At 44.0% G+C, this 27,631-nt stretch overlaps 2 protein-coding genes across 8 annotated transcripts in view; one reads left to right on the top strand and one right to left on the bottom strand.

Moving 5' to 3' along the window:
• LOC133027803 (transcription factor COE3-like) overlaps positions 1–6,697 on the bottom strand; it is a 30,108-nt gene extending 23,411 nt beyond the window's left edge. For all 7 annotated transcript variants that reach the window (XM_061094935.1, XM_061094938.1, XM_061094936.1 and 4 more), the window contains exons 1-4: positions 6,576–6,697; positions 3,609–3,765; positions 3,231–3,294; positions 3,100–3,155 (exon numbers count right to left, since the gene is read on the bottom strand). In XM_061094935.1, the coding sequence (XP_060950918.1) occupies positions 3,100–3,155; positions 3,231–3,294; positions 3,609–3,765; positions 6,576–6,697 (399 nt within the window). The remainder of the gene's footprint in view (positions 1–3,099; positions 3,156–3,230; positions 3,295–3,608; positions 3,766–6,575) is intronic.
• Positions 6,698–15,132: 8,435 nt separating this feature from the next.
• LOC133027799 (rho GTPase-activating protein SYDE1) lies at positions 15,133–25,815 on the top strand. The gene is made up of 14 exons (XM_061094929.1): positions 15,133–15,289; positions 20,091–20,359; positions 20,581–21,076; positions 21,164–21,505; positions 21,626–21,818; positions 21,930–22,093; positions 22,202–22,321; positions 22,406–22,494; positions 22,946–23,080; positions 23,212–23,338; positions 23,417–23,583; positions 23,806–24,049; positions 24,171–24,452; positions 24,528–25,815. Exons 1-14 carry the CDS (start codon positions 15,205–15,207, stop codon positions 24,710–24,712), a joined length of 2,898 nt encoding a protein of 965 aa, XP_060950912.1. The 5' UTR covers positions 15,133–15,204; the 3' UTR covers positions 24,713–25,815.
• Positions 25,816–27,631: the final 1,816 nt, after the last annotated feature.

Here is a 27,631-nt window from a genome sequence, read left to right as displayed (position 1 = left end):
GAGAGCCAGACAATCAGATCACAGTGTGTTTTTTAAACCCACTTTATTTGTAACAGAAGTTAAGACTGGACAGTTCTCTGTGTTCTGACTGTAACAATAAAGTTTCCCATTTAAAACAGAATGACTTTTATTTTGAAGAGGAAACTTTAATCCTCACTTATTAACATGAAATAACAACTAAATAGATTTAATTGAAAATAAAAATAAAATTACCAGATGTAAAATGTTGAAATAATATAATAATGTGAGGAATAAACAAGGAGAAAACTTTATATAAGTGGAGAGTTTTATATGTGTCCATTCTACAATTAAGGGATTAAAATGACTTTTATAATTGTATTTAGTTCTGATAATTATATCTATATTTATATATATTTACAAACAGTGTAAATACACTACCATTCAACAGTTTGGGGTCAATTAGAAATGTCCTTATTTTTCAAAGAAAAGCACTGTTTTTTTCAATGAAGATAACATTAAATTAATCAGAAATACACTCTATACATTGTTAATGTGGTAAATGACTATTCTAGGTGGAAACGTCTGGTTTTTAATGAAATATCTACACAGGTGTGTAGAGTTCCATTACCAGCAACTATCACTCCAGTGTTCTAATGGTCGATGTGTTTGCTCATCGCCTTAGAAGACTAATGGATGATTAGAAAACCCTTGAAAACCCTTTTGCAGTTATGTTATCACAGCTGAAAACTGTTGAGCTGGTGAGAGAAGCTGTAAAACTTCCTTTGAGCTGGTTGAGTATCTGCAGCATCACATGTGTGGGTTTCGATTATTCTCTCAAAATGACCAGAAGAAGAAACTTTCATGTGAAACTCGCCAGTCTGTTCTTGTTCTTAGAAATGAAGGCTATTCATCATGTGACTCAGTAGGTGTGGCCTCCTCCTGCCTGCATGTCCTCCTGGATCATCACCTCCCAAACTTGGATCATCAACTCCCAGACCTGGATCATCAACTCCCAAACTTGGATCATCACCTCCCAGACCTGGATCATCACCTTCCAGACCTGGATCATCTCCTCCCAGACCTGGATCATCAACTCCCAGACCTGGATCATCTCCTCCCAAACTTGGATCATCACCTCCCAGACCTGGATCATCACCTCCCAGACCTGGATCATCACCTCCCAGACCTGGATCATCTCCTCCCAGACCTGGATCATCACCTCCGAGACCTGGATCATCACCTCCCAACTTGGATCATCCCCTCCCAAACTTGGAAAATCACCTCGCAGACCTGGATCATCACCTCCCAGACCTGGATCATCTCCTCCCAAACTTGGATCATCTCCTCGCAGACCTGGATCATCACCTCCCAGACCTGGATCATCACCTCCCAGACCTGGATCATCTCCTCCCAGACCTGGATCACCCCCTCCCAGACCTGGATCATCACCTCCCAGACCTGGATCATCACCTCCCAGACCTGGATCATCACCTCCCAGACCTGGATGATCACCTCCAGGACTGTGGACGGACTTGGTGGCGTCTGATGCACCGACACATGAGGTCCATTGGGTGCTCAAATGGATTTAGGTTAGAGGAACATGAGGATCAGTCAATGGCATCAGTGCACCAGGAGGAACCCCGCGAGAGAACCGTTGGCTGGGACATGAAGGTCTGTGTGACCCTCCTAGGTTCTGCCTCCTCAGACCTTCACTGATCCACCAAGCTGCTCGTAGACGAAGTTACAGCAGCTTCACGTTCACCACGACGTCTCCAGACTCGTTCACACCTGTCACATGTGCTCAGTGTGAACCAGCTCACATCTGTGAGGAGAACGAGGCTCCAGTGGTGGACCTGCTAATTCTAATGTCAGCCCCAGGTTGGTGCGGACCATGCAATAATGGATCTGCTGCAGAAGGCATACTCCTGCCACGACAGACCCAACACAACAGTCAGGATCGTGTTCTTCGACTTCTCCAGCGCCTTCAAATACCATCCGGCCCAAACTGCTGAAGGCTAAACACAAGGCCATGCAGGTGGAGCTCCCTGGTCACATGGATAAATGACCACAGCTTGTGTGTCTAAGCCTCCAGGAGGAGGAGATTGTGGTGGAATTCAGGAGGATTAAGCTCCAACTCAGTCTGCATCAGTGGGACTGATGTGGAGATTGTCTCATCCTACAAGAACCTGGGTGTGAAACTGGATAATACGCTGGAGTTGTCCCCTAACACCGAGGCTGCTCAAGAGAAGAACATGAGCCGGCTCTACTCAATGTCTGCAATCAGTTGCTCCAGATGTTTTACGAGTCTGTTGTTGCGATCACCATCTTCTTTGCTGTGGTGTGCTGGGCAGCAGGCATGGCAGCAAAGGGTTAGGGTCAGGGTCAGGGTTAGGGTCAGGGTCAGGGTCAGGGTCAGGGTCAGGGTTAGGGTTAGGGTCAGGGTTAGGGTCAGGGTCAGGGTCAGGGTCAGGGTCAGGGTCAGGGTTAGGGTCAGGGTCAGGGTCAGGGTCAGGGTCAGGGTCAGGGTCAGGGTCAGGGTTAGGGTTAGGGTTAGGGTTAGGTTTGGGTTTGGGTTGGGGTTCAGGGTCAGGGTCAGGGTCCGGGTCAGGGTTAGGGTCAGGGTTATTGACACGGCTCGGAGTCACCTTGCAGGAGGCTGCTCCACCTCTCACCTGAATGCTTCATGTGTGAAACAGAACCTCTGGAAGATCTGAACCCAATTCTCCAGAGAACGCACAGAGGTCATTTCTGAAAATGACTAATTTAACTTATAACCCTAACCCTAACTTATTATCTATGGGTTTGCACGCCCAGAGAGAGACAGAGAGACAACAAAGATGATGATGTCATAACAAGTTTTTACTGTGGACGTTCAAAAAAAGTAGAACTTTTTTGGCTCGAACCTGGTTCAATGAAATGTTCCGATGGGATGTCAATTTAGGAAGATGCTGCAAATATACATGTTTTAACATTCATGATCACATGACTGACAAAGGTGTCAGGGGAGGAACAGACGTCGCTCTTATTTAGAAAATTCTCTCTCTCTTCCTGCTGGAGGATCATCGATTGAGTGATTCTTACTTTATCAATCAATCTGGATCCAAACATCAATCATATGATCAATAATCAGTATCTCACCTGTTTGGTCATGGAGTCGATGAGTCGGACGTAGAGGTCCTGTTCCGTTCTCACACCTGAACACACACACGCAGTGTGTTAGGGGGCAGTTTGTTAGTTGTGTGGTGCTGTGATAAGAAGAGCGTACCCACCATTACTGTAGAGCAGCTGCAGTTTGTAATGAATCCCGTTGTTTGTCTTCTCTCCCGTCGGCTCCTGAAAAACAATCCAATCAAACCTCTCTCTGGAAGGGTGCGTTTGTTTCTAACCCCTCCACTGTTCTTTCATTAATGAGCTCCGGGTATGTTTGTTTTCTATCTCAGGCAGAAATGAGATTCCTTCATCTTCCTGATTCATGGGTGAGGATTAAGGAGAACACCAACAATCTTAGCCTGGGCTTCATCTACATGGGGCAGTCATTTTGTACAACCTGCAGGTGTGTTTCATTTCAATCTCAGTTTGGTGGTGGGTGACTGAGGGGTGTGTCTGGTTTGTGTCCCGGCTCCTTCCTCCCTCTCCACTTATCTCACCTTGTCTTTTTCCACGAAGTCGACGTAGGCGGTGCGTTCGATCTCGACCGGCTGACCCTGACGGTCGTACAGCGCCAAAACAAAGTGGAAGAAGTTCGACTTCCTGAGGTTTGATGGAGGCTGCTTCTCAAAGTGAGCACGAGCTAACCCCACCCCGCTGAGAGAGAGAGGGAGAGAGAGAGAGAGAGAGAGACAGGGAGAGAGACAGGGAGAGAGAGAGGTCATGTTTAATCCGATCAGTCTAAGACTTCCTGTTTCCTGCATCACAGCAACAGGATTCTTAAACAACCTCTGACCAGGAACATCATCAAATAATCACCTTTGACCTCTGTCCCGTCAACATCTTCATAAAACAAATTGAAACATCAAGACTTAATCTCAAATTTAAAATTACAATATAGATTCAAATTGTTTGTGTATGATATCTGGAGGACACATGAGTTTTCTTCGTGACTGATCAAGTGTTTATATGTTTCTATCGTTCACTGACTCAAAGTTAGAATTAGTTTTTATTATAATTGTCATAATTTAATTAATTTATTCAAACGATGTTAACATGATAATGTCATGTGACCTTGAGCATAAATTAAACACTCTTCAACAATGCAGGTTAAACTAATGTCATCGAATGTGCTGTCGACCAATCAGAGCGTCAGTAATAATAATCAGCTGTGACTCTTCTGCCCGGGTGGAGTTAAGCTATGGGTGTGTTTGGGTTAGTTTTTTCTGATCATTTTAAACAGTCTGTTTTTCAAATGATCACATCATGAATATGTGTTTTTTTTACAGTGTGAAAACCGGCACCTTACGTTCGAGATGAGAGCGGGTGATCATACGTGTGATCATACATGTGATCATACGTGTAATCATACATGTGATCATATGTGTAATCATACGTGTGATCATACGTGTTATATGGGATCTTAATGTGTCAGTTTGAACAGGAAACTTTGACCTTTCAAAATAAAATCACTTCAAATTCAAATGTGATAAATATTTAAGTTACATATAAAACTGACACTTTGAAAAAAAAACATGGATTCTTCTGCAGACAAAAACGAGTGAAACAGAAAAATAACCCATATTAAAAATGAGCAGTAAGATGATTTGATTCAGTTTGGAAAAAAATATAGTGTAATTTTAAACATTCAGAATATATTGAATAAATATATTTTTATAATATTATAATGAACAATTACAAAATAAAAATATATTATAAAACATGTATAATCATTAATAACATCAAATTTAATATAACAAAGCCACAGGAAAATAAATTGAACAGCGTTTGGATCCAGACTGGGATCAAGTCGTGGTTAAAATAGAACCTCACATATGTATAAGGAACATGTGGTTCTGTCTTAAAATCAATTCAGACTTACTTTTTTCTTCCTATAAAATATAAAGATATAAAATCATATATAATATAAGTTAAAGTTAAAATAGCATATCAAATAAAACATAAATTATAAAATATAAGACAAAATTATTTCATATTTGTTCTTAATTTAACATATATATATATAAATACATTTGTGTGTGTGTGTATACAAATATATTACATATAAATACTTTATTTAAGTTTAAATGAATTTATGTTAAAACTTTAAAGGGTCTTTGTTTAAATGAAGATCACATTTAATCTTTTTTTTAATAGGGTTAGGGTTAGCCTAACTCTAACCCTTCACTGTAAATTAATGAATACAAGTTCAGTAGATTTTAAAAGTCTAATAAAGAAAGGATAAAAAATATAATAAAATTATGTTCTATAAAGATTTTTCAATAATGGTATATGGTCTGTATATAAAAAGATCTTTTCTAGACTTTCTGAAATTAAAAGTGCTTTACTGTTTATTTCCATTCACACACATTCATACAGCGCATGCAGATGGACTGGGATCAAACCATCGACCTTCTGGTTAGAGGATGACCGCTCCACCCACTCAACCAAAGCCGAGCCATAAAACAACTTATAATATAAAATAATCGCACTTGTTAAGGTTAACGTTTGTACCGAGAGTGAAAAATGTCATGTTGTTAACAAAAGATAACATTATAATATATATGTATATGTAAAACATTATGATATAAATAAAATGAAATATGATATCATATATTATCTTGAATAACATTATGATATATAGTAAGATATGATATCATATATGTATCAAATATATATTATCTTTAATAACATCTATTAAATAAAGTAGTTTACATTTCATGTTTGACTTGACGTGAAAAGCCTAAATTGTGAAGAATTAAATGAATAAAACCTGTTTCTATTAAAAAACACTTATACATAAGTTCATGTGTTATTATTATGGGACGTGACACTATCAAAAAAAATAGTTTGAAGCTTTAGTAAAAAAAATTAATGTTTCTGTTTAATTCATGACTGACTTTTTATTTTTCAGGAACAGGACGAATTTTAAACTGAAAATCTAAATGAATGTTTTTGTTTTAATGATTAAAGATGTTTTCAATATTTGTTATATTTGAAGCCTTGACTGCGTCTCACTTTGTTCTGAGTCCGTGTGACTCAAACAACTTGCAAATATTATCTGAAGAATCCACATTACAAACTCAAGTTTATTTCTCATGAAATAAGTCAAATAAAACATTATTTTAAGTTTCAAATAGAAATATCAAAAACGTTTATAACATATTATAAAACAGATTTTTTTCAACCTTCAGCCTCAGAAACAAATAAAAGCAATTTTATTTTTATCTGAATAATTTTTCTTTTAGCTAAAGAAAACATTTAAATTGGTACAAAGTATTATTATTGTTATTGTGTTTTTTAAAGCTTTTTATTTCCAGATCAGGAAATTTTGCTGATGAAACTTGAACAATTATGTCAGCTGAACAAAGGTTCCTGAGTTCTGTTGAGAAACGTAGTGAATATAAATCTACATGTTCCACTGGCACTTCAGTTCCCAGAATCCCTCTGGCGTGCGGTGAGTTTACCTCTGAGCGGCCGTGTTGGCGTCCACCACGCCGGCCGAGTGCATCCAAGAGCGAACAGCTAGCGGCTCCTCCTTCATGCTGGCCGTGGCCCCGCGGGGCAGGTTGTCCTGGATCCCGAACATCTCCAGAGGCCGGGCGATCCAACCGCTGCCTCGGGCGCACCGAGAAAACAACAGGAAGAAAAACAAGAAAACAGAAAAGTCCAGAAGAAAAAAAGAAAAAGCTGAGCTCTGCAGGATGGAGGGAGACTTGAGCTTCTGTTCGGACGAAGATTTCTTCACAAACTCAAAATCTCAAAAAAGTCTGAAACCTGTTGGACGGAGGAGGACGGAGGAGGACGAAGGAGGACGGAGGGAAAAGGAGTAGAAGAAATGATTTGTTGAGGGAGAAGCAGAGCAGGAGTTTTATTTTTCTCCAGAACTTTTTTCAGATTTAATTCCACTTTTTACTCTGAAATGAAAAAATCGGTCAGTTTTTCTGTGTTTTATACAAACTCTTTTTTTGTCTACATGTTGAAAAGGGCGGGAAAAACTAACAGAAAGAAAGAAAGAAAGAAAGAAAGAAAGAAAGAAAGAAAGAAAGAAAGAAAGAAAGAAAGAAAGAAAGAAAGAAAGAAAGAAAGAAAGAAAGAAAGAAAGAAAGAAAGAAAGAAAGAAAGAAAGACAGAAAGAAAGAACGGTGGAGGCGGAGGAGAAAAACAGAAAAGAGAAATAAAATCCTCAGAGGACGAGAAAACGAGGGGAAGACGGCGACGGGTCCGGACAGAGAATCGAGCTAAAGCTAAATGTCTTTTTTCTTTTCCCCAAAGAGATGAGGAGGAAAACCGATGATGGAGGGATGAGGAGCGGAGGAGAAACTCTCAGCCCTGCGGCCCCACAGGACTGGACGCCAAAACCCAAAAACCCCACGGGTCTTCCTCTAAGCCACTGACGACATCACAGCGGGGGCGGGGTCCGGCCAAATTAGGGGAGGAGGGGTGAGAGAGAGAGAGAGAAAGAGAGAGAGAGAGAGAGAGAGAGAGAGAGAGAGAGAGAGAGAGAGAGAGAGAGAGAGAGAGAGAGAGAGAGAGAGAGAGAGAGAGAGAGAGAGAGAGAGAGAGAGAGAGAGAGAGAGAGAGAGAGAGAGAGGATAAGGAGGAGAGGAGGAGGAGGAGGAGGAGGAGAGGAGGAGGAGGAGGAGAGGAGGAGGAGAAGGAGGAGGGAGCTCGAACCAACCAACCAGAGAGAGGCAGCCCTTGATCGCCCAGTGCAGTCGTGTGCTCTCTCTCCAGTAGAGAACCCGAGCTGGTCCTGGTTCCTGGTTTAATAAGGTGCAGCTGAAGTGTTGGTGGGAAATCTCTAAGGGATCAGTCTTGCAGGTCTGCCTCAGCTCTGGTTCAGGACTGGCTCAGAACTGGTTTAACTCTGGTTCAGGTCTGGCTCAGCTCTGGTTCAGGTCTGGCTCAGAACTGGTTTAACTCTGGCTAAGGTCTGCCTCATCTCTGGTTTAGGACTAGCTCAGAACTGGTTTAACTCTGGTTCAGGTCTGGCTCAGCTCTGGTTCAGGTCTGGCTCAGAACTTGTTTAACTCTGGCTAAGGTCTGCCTCAGCTCTGGTTCAGGACTAGCTCAGAACTGGTTTAACTCTGGTTCAGGTCTGGCTCAGGTCTGGCTCAGCTCTGGTTCAGGACTGGCTCAGAACTGGTTTAACTCTGGTTCAGGTCTGGCTCAGGACTGGCTCAGCTCTGGCTCAGCTCTGGCTCAGCTCTGGCTCAGCTCTGGCTCAGCTCTGGTTCAGGACTAGCTCAGAACTGGTTTAACTCTGGTTCAGGTCTGGCTCAGGTCTGGCTCAGCTCTGGTTCAGGACTGGCTCAGAACTGGTTTAACTCTGGTTCAGGTCTGGCTCAGCTCTGGCTCAGCTCTGGTTCAGGACTGGCTCAGAACTGGTTTAACTCTGGTTCAGGTCTGGCTCAGGCTCAGCTCTGGTTCAGGTTAAAACAGGAACCAGCACGCTTTCTCTTTTAGAGAGGAAGTGAGACAAGCTTTTCAGAATAACAGCGTTGCAGGCCCTCGAGGCTCCAAGGGGGGGAACGAGTTTCGACAGAAAAATCCAAAACTTGATAGGGAGATTTGATATGAGAGGGAAGAAGAGGAAGAGAAAAAAGAAAACCAGTGGATTGAAAGAGAAATAAAATAGTGTGATGACGAGTTTAAGGAAAGCAAGAAAATTCTAAAAAAGAAAAAATATGAGGAGGAAGAAAAGAAGTAGAGAGAAATAAAGATTTGCTTCTTCATCAAGACCTAAGAAAATAAAGAGAAAGCCAAATGACAAAAGAAAAGATAAAAAGATGGAAGGAGGAGGAGAAGAGGAGGAAGAGGAGCAAGAGGACGAGGAGGAAGAAAAGGAGAAAATTACGTAAAATTTGGTAAGTGAACGAATCCTTTGGTAACATTTTTTATATTATTAAACAATTAAGAAACGATCAGACTGAGATGAATCAAAACCCAATTATAACAATAATAATAATAGTGATGATAACAAGTGTTTAACCGTGACCTTGACGAAGCTCAGATCAAACATGTTCACACATGTGATCATGTTTTTATGATAAATCACCTGTGTAAATATGAATTGTTGGATGCATATTAAAATTGAAATTCTTTTTACATGTGATTTTTCATGAAGGAACTTTCAATCTTTCACATTTAGTCAGATTTTATTTCACATGTTTTTTATTTCTACATGTCTCTGTTTCTCAGTTCACAGAATAAAATATTGTTCACTATAAACATTAATGAAGCATATATTTACTAATTTATGATATATAATTAACAACATAAGTAATATAAATCCTAGAATAAAAATATTTTTGGAGAAAATCTTTTTATATTTTTCCCTCATTCTTATATTTCATGATAAAAACATTTCAAAACAGAAGTGATTATATTTTGAAATTAAAGATACAAAATGATACAAAAACGAATTCTTATGTATAAATCAAGTCAGAGAATCATTAGAAACAGTAAAGACACAAAAAGAGTTAATGTATTACTGTGTTTGTGTGTGTGTGTGTTTGTCTGTGCGTGCTTGTGTAACCCTTGTCTTCTTTATTGTGTGTTAAGTTTTTCCTTTGTCATTCATTGTGTGTGTCGCGTGCTTGCTCAGTCACACACACACAGAGACACACACACATTTGCATTTTAATAGCTCAACGGCAGAACACCAGGTTTTCCAGATGTCACGACAAAGTCAGATGGGCCAGCTGTCAAACACACACACACACACACACACACACACACACACACACACACACACACACACACACACACACACACACACACACACACAGAGTCAAAATGCTGCTGTAGTTAAATGTGACGGAGTAAGTGTCAGCTGTGTGTGTGTGTGTGTGTGTGTGTGTGTGTGTGTGTCTGAGTGTCAGCAACATCATACCTTCATCCTGTTACGTCACATCGTTTGTAAATTGTAAGGATTATTATTATTATTATTATTATTATTCAAGCAAATGAATTGGCTTTTTGAGGGCTTTACCAAGCTCAAACTCAACCGTGCCCACCGAGACCCCCGGAACGTGTTGACATTGACCGATCTTCACAAAAATCGATACACAGGTGTATTTTAAATTAGGTTTGATTAGGTTGTTTTATCTGACCTTTGACCTTTTAAGATCTTGTCAAGTTCAAAATCGTCTGAATGTGCGACTAGGTGGTGCACCTAGTCGCACATTAGGTTGAACATTATCATACAGCTGCGATTATTTTGCTTTGGTTAGGGTTTGATTCTAATGTTCATTTATTTCATTTATTGATTCTAATGTTTCTATTGTTTAAAAATAACGCAAAGAAACAAAGAGACAACTCTCAGCTGTGTGTGTGTGTGTGTGTGTGTGTGTATGTGTGTGTGTGTGTGTGTGTGTGTGTGTGTGTGTGTGTGTGTGTGTGTGTGTGTGTGTGTGTGTGTGTGTGTGTGTGTGTGTGTGTGTGTGTTGCTATGGGAATTCCACTCGTCCCAGCTCAGGGAATTCCCTCCATCCCAGCAGAGAGACGGTGGAGTGAACAAAGAGCGACACCAAGAGGAAGCAGACACAGAGATTTGTATTTTATTTTTAAAACCACATTTATTTTTTAATAAATAAAGACAATATTAAGACAACATAGTTTCCAAATCATACGGAGATGGAATGTATTAAAAAGGAATTACAGGAACACAGAGTTAAAAACCAACTGCCCCTCCACAACAGAACAAACAGCTTTGGTGAATCACCACAAAGACAGAAACTCTTCTTCATTTTTCACTAGAGTGTAGAATCTAAAATCTGTTCTGTCTCTTTTACTAAAGAAACAAACATGGGCCTCAGCTCTTCACCTGGAATCTTCTCTCCCTGGTTTTTCTTGCTTCTGTAACTGGACAGTTTACTTTGACCCACTACAAAGTTCAACATCTGCCACTTATTAGCATCTTCTTTTTATATCCTGCACCAAATATAAAAGCAGTTTCTGACCAACACTCATTGCAGTTTAAAAACACAGTTCTCAACGTTCTAAAAAGAGACTCAAGTCTTTTGCAGTGTAGGAAACAGTGAAAAACAGTTTATGCTTTATAGCAGAAGGGACGTTCAGTGGTGGGATTGATTTTAGAGATAGATCTGTTGACAGCCAGCGCCCCCTGCAGGATTCTCCACTGCAGATAACCTGACCTCCTATTTAATGGTGGTTTGTGAAATAACCTCCATACTGGTTTGCGGTTACTCACAGTCTCTCTCCACACCTTGTCTATTCAAAAGAGTCCAGGCTCTGAACAGTCCGTGGGAAAACCGGATAAAATCACAGTTCTTCAAAAACAAAGATGTATCTAAACCAAGACCTGTGTTAGGGTTGGAAATGTAGCTAGTGTGGGTCTGACTGAACTCTATGCAATAAAGTTCGGACGGGGGGGGGGCTTGAACAGTTTGGGCCAGATAATGGCCTGCACACAAATGATTTAATAATAACCTTTTCCTTCCTAGTGTTTCATCTTGAAATTAGAACGTATGTGCGTCACATCGTTGTTTTGGATTCGTTGTTTGGAATGTCTGAACAAACAGAACGTAGCCGATAGCAGGAACATTATATCTTATATATATTATATCTCCAACAACAACAGTTTGGCCCTCGTAGCATCAGCTGTGTCAAGGCCGTGGGAGTGGCTCCTTGTCACTTCTGTATTCCAAAGCCAAGAGGATGGACTACGCCTGCGCACGAGGAGGAACCAAGGGATGGGTCTGGCGTTCTGATGGGTCTGGCGTTCTGATGGGTTCGGTTCTGATGGGTCTGGCGTTCTGATGGGTTCGGTTCTGATGGGTCTGGCGTTGTGATGGGTCTGGCGTTCTGATGGATCTGGTGTTCTGATGGGTCTGGCGTTCTGATGGGTCTGGCGTTCTGACGGGTCTGGCGTTCTGATGGGTTCGGTTCTGATGGGTCTGGCGTTGTGATGGGTCTGGCGTTCTGATGGGTCTGGTGTTCTGATGGGTCCGCGTTCTGATGGGTCTGGCGTTCTGATGGGTCTGGCGTTCTGATGGGTCTGGTGTTCTGATGGGTCTGGCGTTCTGATGGGTCTGGCGTTCTGACGGGTCTGGCGTTCTGACGGGTCTGGCGTTCTGATGGGTCTGGCGTTTTGATGGGTCTGGTGTTCTGATGGGTCTGGCGTTCTGATGGGTCCGCGTTCTGATGGGTCTGGTGTTCTGATGGGTCCGCGTTCTGATGGGTCTGGCGTTCTGATGGGTCTGGCGTTCTGATGGGTCTGATGTTCTGATGGGTCTGGCGTTCTGATGGGTCTGGCGTTCTGATGGGTCTGGCGTTCTGATGGGTCTGGTGTTCTGATGGGTCTGGCGTTCTGATGGGTCTGGCGTTCTGATGGGTCTGGCGTTCTGATGGGTCTGGCGTTCTGACGGGTCTGGCGTTCTGACGGGTCTGGCGTTTTGATGGGTCTGGTGTTCTGATGGGTCTGGCGTTCTGATGGGTCTGGCGTTCTGATGCGACTCGAGACTGTCCGGGGCTGCTAGAGTTCCGTGCAGTCAGATGGATCCCCGTTGTTTGGCTGATTCATACTTTTCATTGTTTCCTAAATAAATACTTGATTGAACAAAACCGAGTTCGGCTCATCTTCTCATATTTAGGATAAACGAACACGCCGACACCGGCTTCTCTCTTGTAGCTGGTTTCCAGACCACGTCATCATTCCCTGTCAGGTATCTTTGTATGTGTTGTAGTCTGAAAGCTGCTGTTCCGCTGCCCAGGTGTAGAACAGCACCCCCCCCTTCCTTGGCAGGTACCCTGTGGTACCCAGTGTACTTCGTCCCAGAGGAAGTTTAACATGATGGACTGCACTTTTTGAAGCAGACCAGCAGGGGGTTCTCTGCATTTTAATTTGTGCCAGAGGGTTGATGCTACCAGGTTGTTGATAATTAAAACTCTTCCTCTGTATGACATTTGAGGTATTCGGCACTTCCACTTGGTCATTTAAAAACTGAACCCTGTCAGGTCCTGCGTTGGGAGCGTATACATTTATAAAAACAATGGTAAGAAGCTCATATTTGGCTCTGATCACATCAGTCTGCCCGTCAGTACTTACTCCACAACATGAGACTTTGGCAGAAGGTTTCTAGAGAGCAGGAGTGCCACTCCTCTACTGGTTCTGCTTAAATGATAAAAAACAACCTCCCCCTTCCTCCCCCAGCTCCAGTCGGTCTCATGTGAGGCGTCACCAGGTTCTCCTGGATTCTGGAAACAAAGAGGAGGTTAGATATCGTCTGGATTAAACTTTTATTAGACTTTTAAAAGGAGGTTTAATTAAGAAGAACCTTGGTACATCCAATGATGATTGTTTATATGGAGATTCCCTCAGTTTGGTCTGACAGGTTGCAGGCAAGGGCCTGTCGTCCCTGTTCGTTCTCTGTGATGTGGCAGACTGCAGTGAAGTGGACGATCAGGCTCGATTAAGATAATTCCCGCTCTTCAAGGGCTCTAATTGAACCTGACATTTCTTTAATTAATTAACAGAGGAGGTTAATGAATTCAGGTTTGACTGGCGGCTCCAGATGTCCAAACCTGCCCCGTCCTCCGTTTTTAATTTGCTGACTCGTCCTCTGATCATCCGGAACCTCTCCTCCATGCTCCTCACCAGCATCAAACAGAGTGGGCTGATGGACTTTTATTGTGAAAGATTTTACCTATATCGTGAAAGAACCTGAGAAAGTAAAATAAACTGAACAGTGAAAGTGAAATCAGAAGAAAGAAGAAAATGTTAGGTTTGTGATAAGGTTTGGACCCCAAAGCAGACACGGACGAGTAGTTGTAGAATGAAGGAACAGAGTTTATTGGCAGGAGAAGCAGGTGCTGGCTGGCTTGGAGATCCAGGATGAGATGAGGATGAGAAGCCGAGCGGTAAGGCACACGGAGGTTCTGAGTAGATGAATGAAACACAAGAGTTAGTAGAAATACGAGTAAACACGAGGGTCGAGAATAACTGCAGCGCAAGATCTACCGGACTAGACGGAATAATCTGGCGCTGTCGTGGTGAGCAGACCCAGCTTTGCTTGAGGGGATGATGATGTGGCTTGAGAACAGGTGTGCCACGCCCCCTTCCACACACACAGCCTGCACAGGGAGAACGAGAAGGGGAGGGGGAGAGACAACAACAACAACAACAACAACAACACCTAACGGAATCATCACAGAAAATCAGGAAAACAGCTTTGACAAAATCCCTCTTTGATCAATAACTAAAAATAATCTTAAAATGAATTGAACAAATACTGATTCACCTTTATTTTCATGTGTTTGTGAACCATCGTCTTCTAATGACAAAAATGAGGTTAAAAAAATTGACATTGAACATGAAAATAAAAGTTAAACTGACGTGAAACTATGAAATAAAAATAAAATATGATTAAAAAAGGAACAAAAACACATGAACCATCTGAGTGAAAGTGTAATTATCTGATCAGTAGTTTTTAGTTTAGTGTCAGTGAATCTGTTTCCTGGAGTTTGTCTCCATCTTGTGGACAAATACAGAACTGAAAAACAAACTATATATATAACTATATCTGCAGTATTTAAATGTTTATATATCTCTAGTATTGTGTTGTGATGCAGCTGGAAGAGAAGCACTGGGAGAATGCACAGCTCTGAACCCAGTGGAGTACCCGACCTTCTGCCCAAACTCACACACTGACTGTGGAAGCTCCTAAGGGTGAACTGCTTCTCATATTTTTTATGTTTTTACATTTCCAATGCAGCAGCAGAGCGAGAGCATGACAGGAAACTTGTGACAGATGCTGCAGGAGTCAGAGTGCGAGTGAGAGCTCAGGTCTGTGAACATACTGGATGTGGATATGATACGTTTATTTCTGATTTCAAAGGTACAAACTACATTACCCAGGATTCCTCCGTTTTCCTTGTCTCCCAGTGAAGGGAGGAGCGTGGGAGGAGGGACAGGAGGAGGAGGGGGAGTTTGGGAAAGAATGTGAGGAATTTATATCCTGTTCAGAGTCAAGGACCGAGGCATGAGGGACGAGGAGCTGTGATCGTCTGTTCTCCGGCCGGATCAGTCTCTGTGAGGACAGGGGAGGACGGGGGAGGACGGGGGACACCATGGCCGAGCCCCTGCTGAAGAGAACCTTCTCCAGACTCAGAGGAAAAGACAGAAGCCACAGGAAGACAAAGTCTAAACTGAGCGGTGAGGGAACAGTTTGTAACCCTAGACTAAATGTTTGTAAACGCTGCTGCAGAGACAAGAGGATGTCCTGAGGACGTTCTCTGTCTTCATCCTGAGGACGTTCTCTGTCTTTGTCCTGAGGATGTTCTCTGTCTTCATCCTGATGATGTTCTCTGTCTTTGTCCTGATGATGTTCTCTGTCTTCATCCTGAGGACGTTCTCTGTCGTCATCCTGAGGACGTTCTCTGGCTTTGTCCTGATGATGTTCTCTGTCTTCATCCTGAGGACGTTCTCTCTCTTCATCTTGAGAACATTCTCTGTCTTTGTCCTGATGATGTTCTCTGTCTTTGTCCTGATGATGTTCTCTGTCTTCATCCTGTGGACGTTCTCTGTCTTCATCCTGAGGATGTTCTCTGTCTTCATCCTTATGATGTTCTCTGTCTTTGTCCTGAGGACGTTCTCTGTCTTCATCTTGAGGACGTTCTCTGTCTTCATCCTGAGGACGTTCTCTTTCTTCATCTTGAGGACGTTCTCTGTCTTCATTCTGATGATGTTCTCTGTCTTCATCTTGAGGACGTTCTCTGTCTTCATCCTGTGGACGTTCTCTGTCTTCATCCTGTGGATGTTCTCTGTCTTCATCCTGATGATGTTCTCTGTCTTCATCCTGAGGACGTTCTCTGTCTTCATCCTGATGATGTTCTCTGTCTTTGTCCTGATGATGTTCTCTGTCTTCATCCTGAGGACGTTCTCTGTCTTCATCCTGAGGACGTTCTCTGTCTTCATCTTGAGGACGTTCTCTGTCTTCATCCTGATGATGTTCTCTGTCTTCATCTTGAGGACGTTCTCTGTCTTCATCCTGTGGACGTTCTCTGTCTTCATCCTGATGATGTTCTCTGTCTTCATCTTGAGGACGTTCTCTGTCTTCATCCTGAGGACGTTCTCTGTCTTCATCTTGAGGACGTTCTCTGTCTTCATCCTGATGATGTTCTCTGTCTTCATCTTGAGGACGTTCTCTGTCTTCATCCTGTGGACGTTCTCTGTCTTCATCCTGATGATGTTCTCTGTCTTCATCCTGATGATGTTCTCTGTCTTCATCTTGAGGACGTTCTCTGTCTTCATCCTGTGGACGTTCTCTGTCTTCATCCTGATGATGTTCTCTGTCTTCATCTTGAGGACGTTTTCTGTCTTCATCCTGATGAAGTTGTCTGTCTTCATCTTGAGGACGTTCTCTATCTTCATCCTGTGGACGTTCTCTGTCTTCATCCTGAGGACGTTCTCTGTCTTCATCCTGATGATGTTCTCTGTCTTCATCTTGAGGACATTCTCTGTCTTCATCCTGATGATGTTTTCTCTGTCTTCATCCTGATGATGTTCTCTGTCTTCATCCTGATGATGTTCTCTGTCTTCATCTTGAGGACGTTCTCTGTCTTCATCCTGTGGACGTTCTCTGTCTTCATCCTGATGATGTTCTCTGTCTTCATCTTGAGGACGTTTTCTGTCTTCATCCTGATGAAGTTGTCTGTCTTCATCTTGAGGACGTTCTCTATCTTCATCCTGTGGACGTTCTCTGTCTTCATCCTGAGGACGTTCTCTGTCTTCATCCTGATGATGTTCTCTGTCTTCATCTTGAGGACATTCTCTGTCTTCATCCTGTGGATGTTCTTTGTCTTCATCCTGATGATGTTCTCTGTCTTCATCCTGATGATGTTCTCTGTCTTCATCCTGTGGACGTTCTCTGTCTTCATCCTGATGATGTTCTCTGTCTTCATCTTGAGGACGTTTTCTGTCTTCATCCTGATGAAGTTGTCTGTCTTCATCCTGAGGACGTTCTCTGTCTTCATCCTGAGGACGTTCTCTGTCTTCATCCTGAGGACGTTCTCTGTCTTCATCCTGATGACGTTCTCTGTCTTCATCTTGAGGACGTTCTCTGTCTTCATCCTGTGGACGTTCTCTGTCTTCATCCTGATGACGTTCTCTGTCTTCATCTTGAGGACGTTCTCTGTCTTCATCCTGCTGTTGTTCTCTGTCTTCATCTTGAGGACGTTCTCTGTCTTCATCCTGTGGACGTTCTCTGTCTTCATCCTGATGACGTTCTCTGTCTTCATCTTGAGGACGTTTTCGGTCTTCATCCTGTGGATGTTCTCTGTCTTCATCCTGATGATGTTCTCTGTCTTCATCTTGAGGACGTTCTCTGTCTTCATCCTGATGATGTTCTCTGTCTTCATCCTGAGGATGTTTTCTGTCTTCATCCTGAGGACGTTCTCTGTCTTCATCCTGATGATGTTCTCTGTCTTCATCCTGAGGATGTTATCTGTCTTCATCCTGATGATGTTCGCTGTCTTCATCTTGAGGACGTTCTCTGTCTTCATCCTAATGATGTTCTCTATCTTCATCTTGAGGACGTTCTCTGTCTTCATCCTGAGGACGTTCTCTGTCTTCATTCTGAGGACGTTCTCTGTCTTCATTCTGATGATGTTCTCTGTCTTCATCTTGAGGACGTTCTCTATCTTCATCCTGATGATGTTCTCTGTCTTCATTCTGAGGACGTTCTCTGTCTTCATCTTGAGGACGTTCTCTATCTTCATCTTGAGGACGTTCTCTATCTTCATCCTGATGATGTTCTCTGTCTTCATTCTGAGGAAGTTCTCTGTCTTCATTCTGAGGACGTTCTCTGTCTTCATTCTGAGGACATCCACATCTGCTTCCTGATGTTGCACTGTGTCTGTGGTTCAGTTCTGACTCAGTCTTGGTTCTTTTTGGATTTGCTCTTTACTAGATCATCAGACTCTGTCTTTTTTAAGACGACTTCAGACATGTATCCCAGCATGCATTTCACTGAACAAGCTGCGGTGAAGTGACTGCAGAGCTTTCAGTCGTGGTCATCTTCGGGGTTAGACTGTCAGAGGAACACCAGGAAGATTCCCGTTACAAACCAGTTATGGGAAGCGGGTTAAACATATCAAGGGTATATTTGAGTTATTTATCTGAACTTGACCTTGAATCACAATCAGGCTTTGTGATCACATGATCTTGGTTTAAACTCGTTAAGTGAACTCAGGTTTTTCCACCTATTAAAACTGTTCATTAACCAGAATCTGAATATAGAGTCACATGTCATTGACACGTGTTCTCAGTGTGTGTGTGTCAGTTTGAGTCTTTCAGGTGAAACCCTGGTGGCTTCAAGCTCAGCTGCAGGAAAACAAACACAAATAAACTCTAAAGAATGAAGAAGACTGATTTTCATATATTTACAATTCAACAGGTACAACACTTCTATTTCTACTATATTTCGATATCAGTACACACGTGTACGATGAAAACATGTCAGATACTAAGTATAATAAGTAGAAAACCAGAAAGAATAATAGAATCTAAGGAAAAGACGTTATTCATTTTGATCCTATCAGGCTGGTTCTGTTGGGCTCCAGCAGCTGACAGAGGTTCATCGTCTGAGGAGAATCTAGATCTTTCAGAATCTCATCTTGTGGGTCTCTGAAGACCCTGGTCCTCCTCTGAAGACCCTGGTCCTCCTCTGAAGACCCTGGTCCTCCTCTGAAGACCCTGGTCCTCCTCTGAACCCTGGTCCTCCTCTGAAGACCCTGGTCCTCCTCAGAAACTCGATCCACACCAGCTCTGTTGCATGTTGATTTTCTCTCTCTCTCTCTCTCTCTCTCTCTCTCTCTCTCTCTCTCTCTCTCTCTCTCTCTCTCTCTCTCTCTCTCTCTCTCTCTCTCTCTCTGTGAGTAACTAAGTAAAAGTTAAGTGAAAACGCTGAACTCGTCAACACACAAGTTTAATGTTCCACTTCCTGTTTACAGAGTGGACCACTTCCTGTCATTAGACATGTGTGTGTAGTTACTTCCTGTTTGTCTGATCTCAGATACATTGACTGACGGTTGCTGTTGCTGTGACCGGAGTATAAACTTGATAAATTCAAGTTGTAAGTTACCTGGGTAATCACGCTGGTAACTGATGCTGCAGTTAAATTAACTTCTGACCAATCTGAGTCATAACTGAAAAGTGTTATACTTTATTTTTCATGAGTCATGTGACGTGAAACAGATGTTAGTTTGAGTTATCGGCTCTGAAAGGCGCCGTGTGTGTCTGAGTGTGTTTGTGTTGTGACTAATGAATAGTGAATAGCAGCACTGTGCTTAGTCTGGAATACAGAGAAGTCATTGAAATCTGCGCAGACACATAAACACACACACACACACACACACACACACACACACACACACACACACACACACACACACACACACACACAGTCCTCTATCAGGTCCTCGTTGACATGACAGGAAATGGACGCTGACCTCTGGATAGTGTCACTTCCTGTCTGGTAAAACATTGCAATGAGGTGGAGACGAAACATGGAGATGAAACAAGAGGAAAACTGGACTGATTCTGATCATGTGACTCCACATGAAGCATCATGTGACTGGAGAGTGATCACATGACTCCGAGATTACTTCACAAACTGAATAAAAAGGTTGGAGGAGAATTCCTTGGTTCTTAATGTAGAACCTTAAAGATCTGCAAGGTTCAAATGTTACTGGGGAAGTTTCCAGGATCTTTGAGATGGTTGAATTAGGTCTAAAAGAATCTGACATTTGTCCTCTAGCAGCTTTAATGGGACTAAGGGGTTCTTGAAATGATCAATATATAATATTACATTATCTATTATTATTGATTATAGATTGATTTTAGGTTGATTATAGATGGGTATAGATGGGAATAGACAAACACAAAGTAACTCTGTGATTTCGAATCAAATTGTCACAGTGCTAATTATATCTGTGTATGTGTGTGTTTCCTCCAGATGATCCAGATGAGGTCATGTCGTCTCACTCTGATCAGACGTCATCATCACCATCAATGACAACAACAGTGAGAACAGCTTCACTATCAGACCCTGACCCTCCTTCAGCATCGCGTAACCACATCACAGTTGCTAAGAAACAGCACGCGGTGATGCAGGGGTCTGTCGCTCTGTCCTCAAGCCCCACCCCCAGGTCATTTCCCTGGGACTGCCCACCAGGGATATCCCAAGATGCACCTGGGTGGACCTGCAGCCAAATGCAGGATAAGGTACAAAAAGTCATGTGTAGCTGTGATGGCTTTACGAGATGAGACTCCTTCTACTCATGATTTGAACCCTCTGTTTACAACTTCTTCTTCTCTAGCTTCAGGTAGTCTTTCTCCTGATAAATGACACCCCCCCTCTGCTCACTCTGTTCTATCTTCTTCTGTTTTCTTGAATTTTTGTATCTTCGCATCTCAAGTTTCACACCCACGCCTTTTACTTCCAGATGGAACAGTTCAGCGACAGGAAGTTCATCTGTCTTGCCTTGGACATTCCTGTCAGCTCTCCAACAGTGTCGCAGGAAGCCTCCCAGTCAACAGGGGGCAACACTGATGTCCCCACCACCTCCATCAGCACCAAACGCTCCGGACAACGTGCCTACCTGCAGAGCCTGGATCGCAGCAGCCGAGCCTGGGTACTGTCTTCAGGAAAGTCCCAGGCTTCAGAGGATGTTTGTGGCCCTCCGGAGGACAGCGGCAGCAACATCTGGTACAACCCGATCCCAGAGGAGGAGGACGCCCCCCGCAGGGAGGGGGAGGTAGGGAGGAGGAGAGAGGAGAGGGAGGGAGAAGGGGGTGCTACAAATAGGGTGGGGTCAGAAGATACTAGAGGAGAGGAAGGAGGGGTCAGGTCGATGGAGGCTCGTAGCGATGAACATCCACTGGAGGGCGCTAACCCTAGTGTCAGCTACTGTACTGATGACATCACAGCAGAACTCACAGGTGAGAACACACCTGATTCCAGGTTGGACCTGGACATGTTTCATACAGACACAAGTTACATTTAACTTCCATCTCTTTCCCCCTCAGATCGCCCCCCCTCTGACTGTAGCCCCTCCTCCCAGAAGAAAGGAGGCGTGCCAGGTAGTGTGATTGACAGGCTGAGGTCTCCTGGTACAGTGAGGAAACTTTCTCAAAAGATGAAGAAACTTCCAGAACTACGACGCAAACTCAGCCTTCGCTCGTCATCTCGAGCTCATCGCCATGCCGATGACAGCAGAGGAGGCGGGGATGAGTGTGGCATGAAGAATGTGACATCACTGTCGACGTTGTCCAATCAGAATGTGATCAGCAGATATCACCTGGACAGCTCCGCCCCACCCACTCGTCCCCTGCGACAATCGTTGAGAGGATGCTCCGTGAGTAAAGGAGGTAAAGGTTCATGTAAACTGGGTCACGTACGATGACAAGAATGAACCTTCTCATGTTTTTCCAGCTGCACACACCCGTAGCTTAAAGTACCAGGTTGTTAAATGTCGCCTTTTCTTTCAGGTCATCTTAGCGATGGAGATTCTCCCGAACTGCTGCCACGGCACCAAGGTCCGAAACCTGCAGCTTCTCAGGAAATGTTGTGCGATGTGAGTTCGTTCCGGTTGTACCCGGGCTCGGATCCACCTCGATGCAGCCAGAGGGTGACGGGTTTACTGACAGTCCACCTGCTGGGTCTGGAGGAGATGAAGACCAGGTACACGACAACTGTACATAGTTTCATTACAGTGGCCTCTGGTGGACGTTGGTGTTTGATCGTCTGAGGAGGTGACAGATAAACTGTTAAAATGTTTGCATGTGCTCGTAGGTCGGAGGGCAGTAAGGACGTTTTCCTCGCCATTCAGGTTGACGGGGTGACGAGAGCGAGGACCGCCCTCCTAAACCTGCGAAGCTCCGCCCTCTCATTAAACCACACCTTCCACCTTGAGCTGGAGCGAGCTCGGCAACTCCGCATTGTGGTGCTGACACCAGGTAAGGTTATTGAAATTGATATTTTACTAGGAGGCTGCAGGAGAAGTTCCAGAAGATGTTAGGCTTATGTTTTTTTGTTCTCACAGACATAACCTTCCTGTATTTCAGCCAATCCCCAGACAGGGGGTGTTTCTAAACCAGGATCTGATGTTAATCCGGCTTCCTGCGGTCCAACCAGGAACAGAGTGTGTGGTCTGGGCGGAGTCTCCATCCCGGCACTGTTTAAAGGTTCCCTTCCCTCAAACATATTTCAAATCTAATGTTTAGCTGTATAATATTACAAATATAATGAAACATGTTTGTGTTGTTCAGGGAGTCGGAGTCAACAGCTGTGTGTGAAACTGGAGCCTCGAGGACTTCTCTTCGTCAAACTGTCTCTGCACGAGAAGTGGGACACACAGGTAAACACTGCGCTCACACCAAAGTGAATCTTCATTTTGCATTCCTAACACTAGTTCGGCAATCCGATCTTCATCATCTTCATCAGTTCAACATCTTCCTCATCTTCATCTGTCAAAGGCAGAGGGTGACGGGGACAATTATTCAGGCCAGGAATTGGACTAGAGTAAGTACATAACTAATTAAACAGGACTTAGTCACAGGTAGGTAAAAGACTGCGAGTCACCTTCAGGCTCTGAGAGGTACTGCGGCACCAGGCCATGTCAAAATTATAGGTTATAAGAACCAGAAAGGTCCATTGACTCATTTCTGCCTGCTACATTATTGTTGATCAAGTTATCAGAAAGATGACCAACAGGAAATGTCCCAGTGCTCCCGATGTGCAGTCCGCCACTGCTCAAATGTCTTCATCAGTTCACCCTCTTCTTCCTCTTCTTCTTCTTCCCTCCACAGGTCAACACTGACACATCACCTGTTAATGTGTTTGGGGTGGAACTGCACAATCTGGTGGAGAAAGAAGGTAGTTCAGCTCCGGTTCCTCTGCTAATCCAGAAAACAGTGGCAGAGATCGAACGGCGAGGACTGAAGGTCTGCCTTTTTTTCTGTTATCGGGGCTGTGAGTGGTTGTTTGGGTTGAGATGTGGGATCACTGCAGATCGTCATCTTGTTACGATGCAGTGAGCGATGGTCAGTCACATGATCCCATGTACTTCCCTCAGGTGGTGGGTCTGTACCGACTGTGTGGATCTGCCGCCGTAAAGAAGGAGCTCAGGGATTGGTTCGAGAGGAACAGTTCTGCCGTGTGTCTCAGCGAGGACCTCTACCCTGACATCAATGTCATTACAGGTCAGAATTCAGAAGTGACTCTGGTGGTAACAGATCACAGTCACTGGTTACTGGTGCTCATGTGTGTTGTTTCTTCAGGTATTCTGAAGGATTACCTGCGGGAGCTGCCATCCCCGCTCATCACCAGGACTCTGTACCAGGTGGTCAGGGACACGATGACCCTACGACCCTCACCCACGGCCTCTGACCCCCAGGTGGCCCAGAGCACAGTGGAGTTGCTGTCCTGTCTGCTGCCCCCAGAGAGGGTAACAGTTACTACAGTTATTAGTTATCCTACTGCTGAAGTAATTATCCCTACAGTAACCCTACAGTTCAACAATTCCTCCTGCTCTGACTCAGGAAACCCAGAGTCAGGGGCCCACTCCTGGAGGGCCCCTCAACAGTAGTATGAATTCTGATCAATCAGCTCTGTGGTTGTTCAGGTCAGTACTTCTCCTTTGTCTCTTTCTCCTCATGTCTGTCTCCAGGCAACTCTGTCGCTGCTGCTCGACCATCTCAGTCTGGTGTCGTCCTTCAGCTCGTCCAACAGGATGACCCATCAGAACATCGCCGTTTGCTTCGGCCCTGTGCTCCTCACCCCGACCCAAGAGGCCTGGAGGGGAGGGGGAGGGAGCGCAGCGAGGGGGAAAGGGTTTGGTGAAGAGATGGCGAGTGCGGTGGATTTTAAACGACACATCGAGGCTTTGCATTACCTGCTGCAGCAGTGGCCAGGTGAGATAGGGGGCGCTGCAGCGTGTGAGTTCTTATTCTCAACTATTTGAGACTCTGCTGTTGCCATGGAAACTACTGTGCTCTGCTCCTTTTTTTACTCTCTGTATCTCCTTTTGTTCAGTGCCAGTACGTGACCACACCCGCGACTCCCCTCCTCCCTCACCCACCCTTCCCCATCATCCCCTGGGCCCGCAGCAGCGGCATCCTGTGCTGCGATTAGCTCTGCCTCAGAATCCTGAGGGGGGGGTGGTGGTGTCACGGCGGGGCCGAGTTGGTCAGTCCCGACTGGAGAGTCCACCACCGGTAAACCGCTACGCTGGAGACTGGAGTGTGTGTGGTCAAGACCTCCTGTCGGCACAGGAGGCGGACTACGACGAAGTAGCAGGAAGTGACAGTGACAGAGGTAAAATAACGTCCACAGCCAGATGTTGATTTCATGCTATCATCGTCTGAACACGCCTCCTTGTTGTTGTTTCAGACAGTGGCGATGAGGAAGTGGAGAAGAAGGAGGGCGTGTGGTCTTCAGGAGGAGGAGGTCTGTACGTTGACGACTTCCTGGACTTTGACGCTCCGTTCAACTGTCGACTCAGCCTGAAGGACTTCGACAATCTGATCCACGACCTTGACCGAGAGCTCGCCAAACACATTAACATCTGTCTTTAGAGGAAGAGGAGGCGATGACCTCTGACCTTAAGCAATTGAAACAAACTGAAGAAAAGATGTTAAGATTTGTTTTTATTTTTATAACCATATATGTAACTGTCGTCATGACGATGGGTAGTCAGCTTCTGTCTGTGCCAAAAAAATAACAAACCAGAATAATTTATTTTTGTGATATGAAGAAACGAAGATGCTGCTGGTTCTTGTTATCAGAAGAACTTATGAGGTTCTGTGTTCTCATCGTGTTCCTTCACTCCCTGTCACAGCCATGTTCTGAAGACACTGTTCAGTGTTGTTGTTGTTGTTGTGGATCAGGGTCATCAATCACATTAGATGACGACGGATCACGTTGGGGCCGTTTGCACTCCAGCCATAAGAAGCCATGTCTTTACTTGTTGAGGCTTTTTGTTAAAGCAAAGCAGCTCTGCTGCTTCAGCCAATCAGAGCTCTGAGTTGTTTATCTCGTTCACATATGTTATTATATCGTGATCACATAATATATTTTAACCAATTGTCACCAGGGGGCGCTGTAACTTTACCATTGACACAATCCCAGATGTTTTAGCAGCTGTAACTGTTTATTTTATTCTGGATGTTTGTTCTCCTCTGATTTTTATCATAAAACAGTTTGACCCTCAGCTCTGCTGTCAGTCAAACTGTCCTTGTCTGTGAATGGTCATATGCAGTAAACTCCGCCCCTTTCATGTGCACACACTCAGATCTTAAAGACAAAAACCTGCGTTAATAGTTGATAACCAGCGTCATTTGACCAATCAGCCTGACTGTGATAAGTTCAGCTGGATAACTGTAAGATATCCTGGATATGTTGAACTGCAGCGTCCTCTTTAGGTCACTGCCGGACCTGCAGCGCCCCCTATGTGTGTAGCAGCAGATCATATTTTAGCGGTACAGAGTTTTACGCTCACTGTGTCACTGTAGTTTTCAACAGTATTCATTTGTTTTGCACATACTTCAACAAGCACTTACATTTTTTATCGACGATGTTTCTATGATGATGTAACCAAAGTGTCGAAGCACAGTTCCGGTCGGAACAAACTGTACCTTTCAACCTGAACAATTCCTTATTAAATACGTTGTTATTATCAGCTTGTTTTTGGTTTTTAGATTTTTATTTAAATCTGATGAGAATTGTTTTGTGTATTTTGTTTTAGACGTTCAGACTGAATGTGTGTTGACAGAACGAGAACACTGAAAAGAAGAAGCTCAGGGAAGGCACTCTAAAACCTCTCAACCCTCAGCTTTGTCTGACAGGAGCCTGGTGCTAACAGCAACAGCCTATCAGAGGCACAGTAGGTGGCAGAGGTGTGGACTCGAGTCACATGACTTGGACTCGAGTCATGAATGTGATGACTTTAGACTCGACTTGACAAAATGTAAAGAGACTTGCAACTCGACTTGGACTTGAACATCAATGACTCGTGACTTCACTTGGATTTGAGCCTTTTGACTTGATAAGACTTGCTCCTTTCCCCAAAACCCAAAGATTAAAAAGTATGTTATTAAGGAACGCTCTGTATCTTTCATTGTGTATGTGTGTGTCTGTGTGTGTGTGAACGTGCTGTCGGCACAACATCCAATCAAATTAGATCCACGTTGTTTTGAAGCGACAGCACCCATCCAATCAAACTGCAGGTCAACCAATGAAGAGGAACTGTCAAACAACGCCAGCTCCGAGGGCTCCGGGGAGACAACGTGATCCACCGTGGAGAGCGCGTCTCCCCGGGGTAGAGTCTCCACGATCTCCGCCTCGACGATCGGCATGTTTATCGGCCACTTAGATGTCTGACGGGTCGCGAGCTAGCGTTAGCTCGTGAGCTAACTGCTCCAGCTCCCACTGCGGGGCAGCGCTGGGGCTCCCCAGCTCCACTGCGTTAGCTCGTGGTAGTCTAGGTGTAACTTTTTCCCACATAATCTGATATAATTGACTGCAACAATAATTAAGTATTTCAGTCTAACACACTGCATCACCAACACAAATGGTAATAAGGGCTCATTTGTTTATGCTATTGTTTTTACATGTTTTGCCAGAATTGATCTTGCATGATGCTGCAGAGACTGAGCAACCTGTGCCTCTTGTTGATGAAGAAGAGCTGGAGGACCTTAGAGAAGGAGAAGGGCTGTTTGCTGCATACAATAAGAGGCAGAACTTAGCTGTAGTGCTGGAGTGGTCCCAACGTCCTTCTTCTGCCTCTTATGGTATGCAGCAAACAGCCCTTCTCCTTCTCTAAGGTCCTCCAGCTCTTCTTGACTTAGCCAAAGGACAGAACGCGCTTTTGTTCTGGGCATTGAACAGGAAGACTCTTCCTTCACTGTTCCGAGTGGCCATCAGAGTCCTGGCAGTGCCTGCCTCCAGTGGAGCGAGTTTTCAGCCATGGTGGAATCATACTACGTCCCCATCGTGCACAAATGACTGACAGACTTTTGGCCAATTTGTCTTTTGCAAATGTAATGCAGCATAGGGCCCTGACATATAAAAGGCACAACCCTGTTTATTGTTATGTTCATGTATTTGTTATGTTTCTCACATGTACACACACACACACACACACAGACAATATGAGATGAGATAAATAAGATGAGATAAATACAGGACAGGACAGAAACTGCTGTGGAACTTGTTAAAATGCAAAATACAATTTTAGCACTTTTGTACAAATAATTACAGTTGCACTTGTTTTTCAAATGTGTTCATTCTGTTAAAACACAAACAAGCACAAACACAAACACACACACACAAACACACACACACACAGGCACACACACACACACACGCACACACACAAACACAAACACACACACACAGGCACACACACACACACACACATACACACACTCAAACAAACACACACGCACACACAAACACACACACACACTCACACACACACATAAAAACACACACAT

The sequence above is a fragment of the Limanda limanda genome, chromosome 21 (genome assembly GCF_963576545.1).
Source record: "Limanda limanda chromosome 21, fLimLim1.1, whole genome shotgun sequence".
NCBI classification, from domain to species: domain Eukaryota; kingdom Metazoa; phylum Chordata; class Actinopteri; order Pleuronectiformes; family Pleuronectidae; genus Limanda; species Limanda limanda.
Note: the sequence above shows the minus strand (reverse complement) of the source record. Positions and strands in the feature narration are given on the sequence as shown.

What these genes read in the sequence shown, in the direction of transcription:
- LOC133027799 (XM_061094929.1), top strand. Translation starts at nt 15,205, where the DNA reads ATGGCCGAGCCCCTGCTGAAGAGAACCTTCTCCAGACTCAGAGGAAAA. An exon ending in GCAGCCAAATGCAGGATAAG is followed by an intron (nt 20,360 to 20,580) that starts GTACAAAAAGTC and finishes TTTTACTTCCAG; the next exon opens with ATGGAACAGTTCAGCGACAG. An exon ending in TGACATCAATGTCATTACAG is followed by an intron (nt 23,339 to 23,416) that starts GTCAGAATTCAG and finishes TTGTTTCTTCAG; the next exon opens with GTATTCTGAAGGATTACCTG.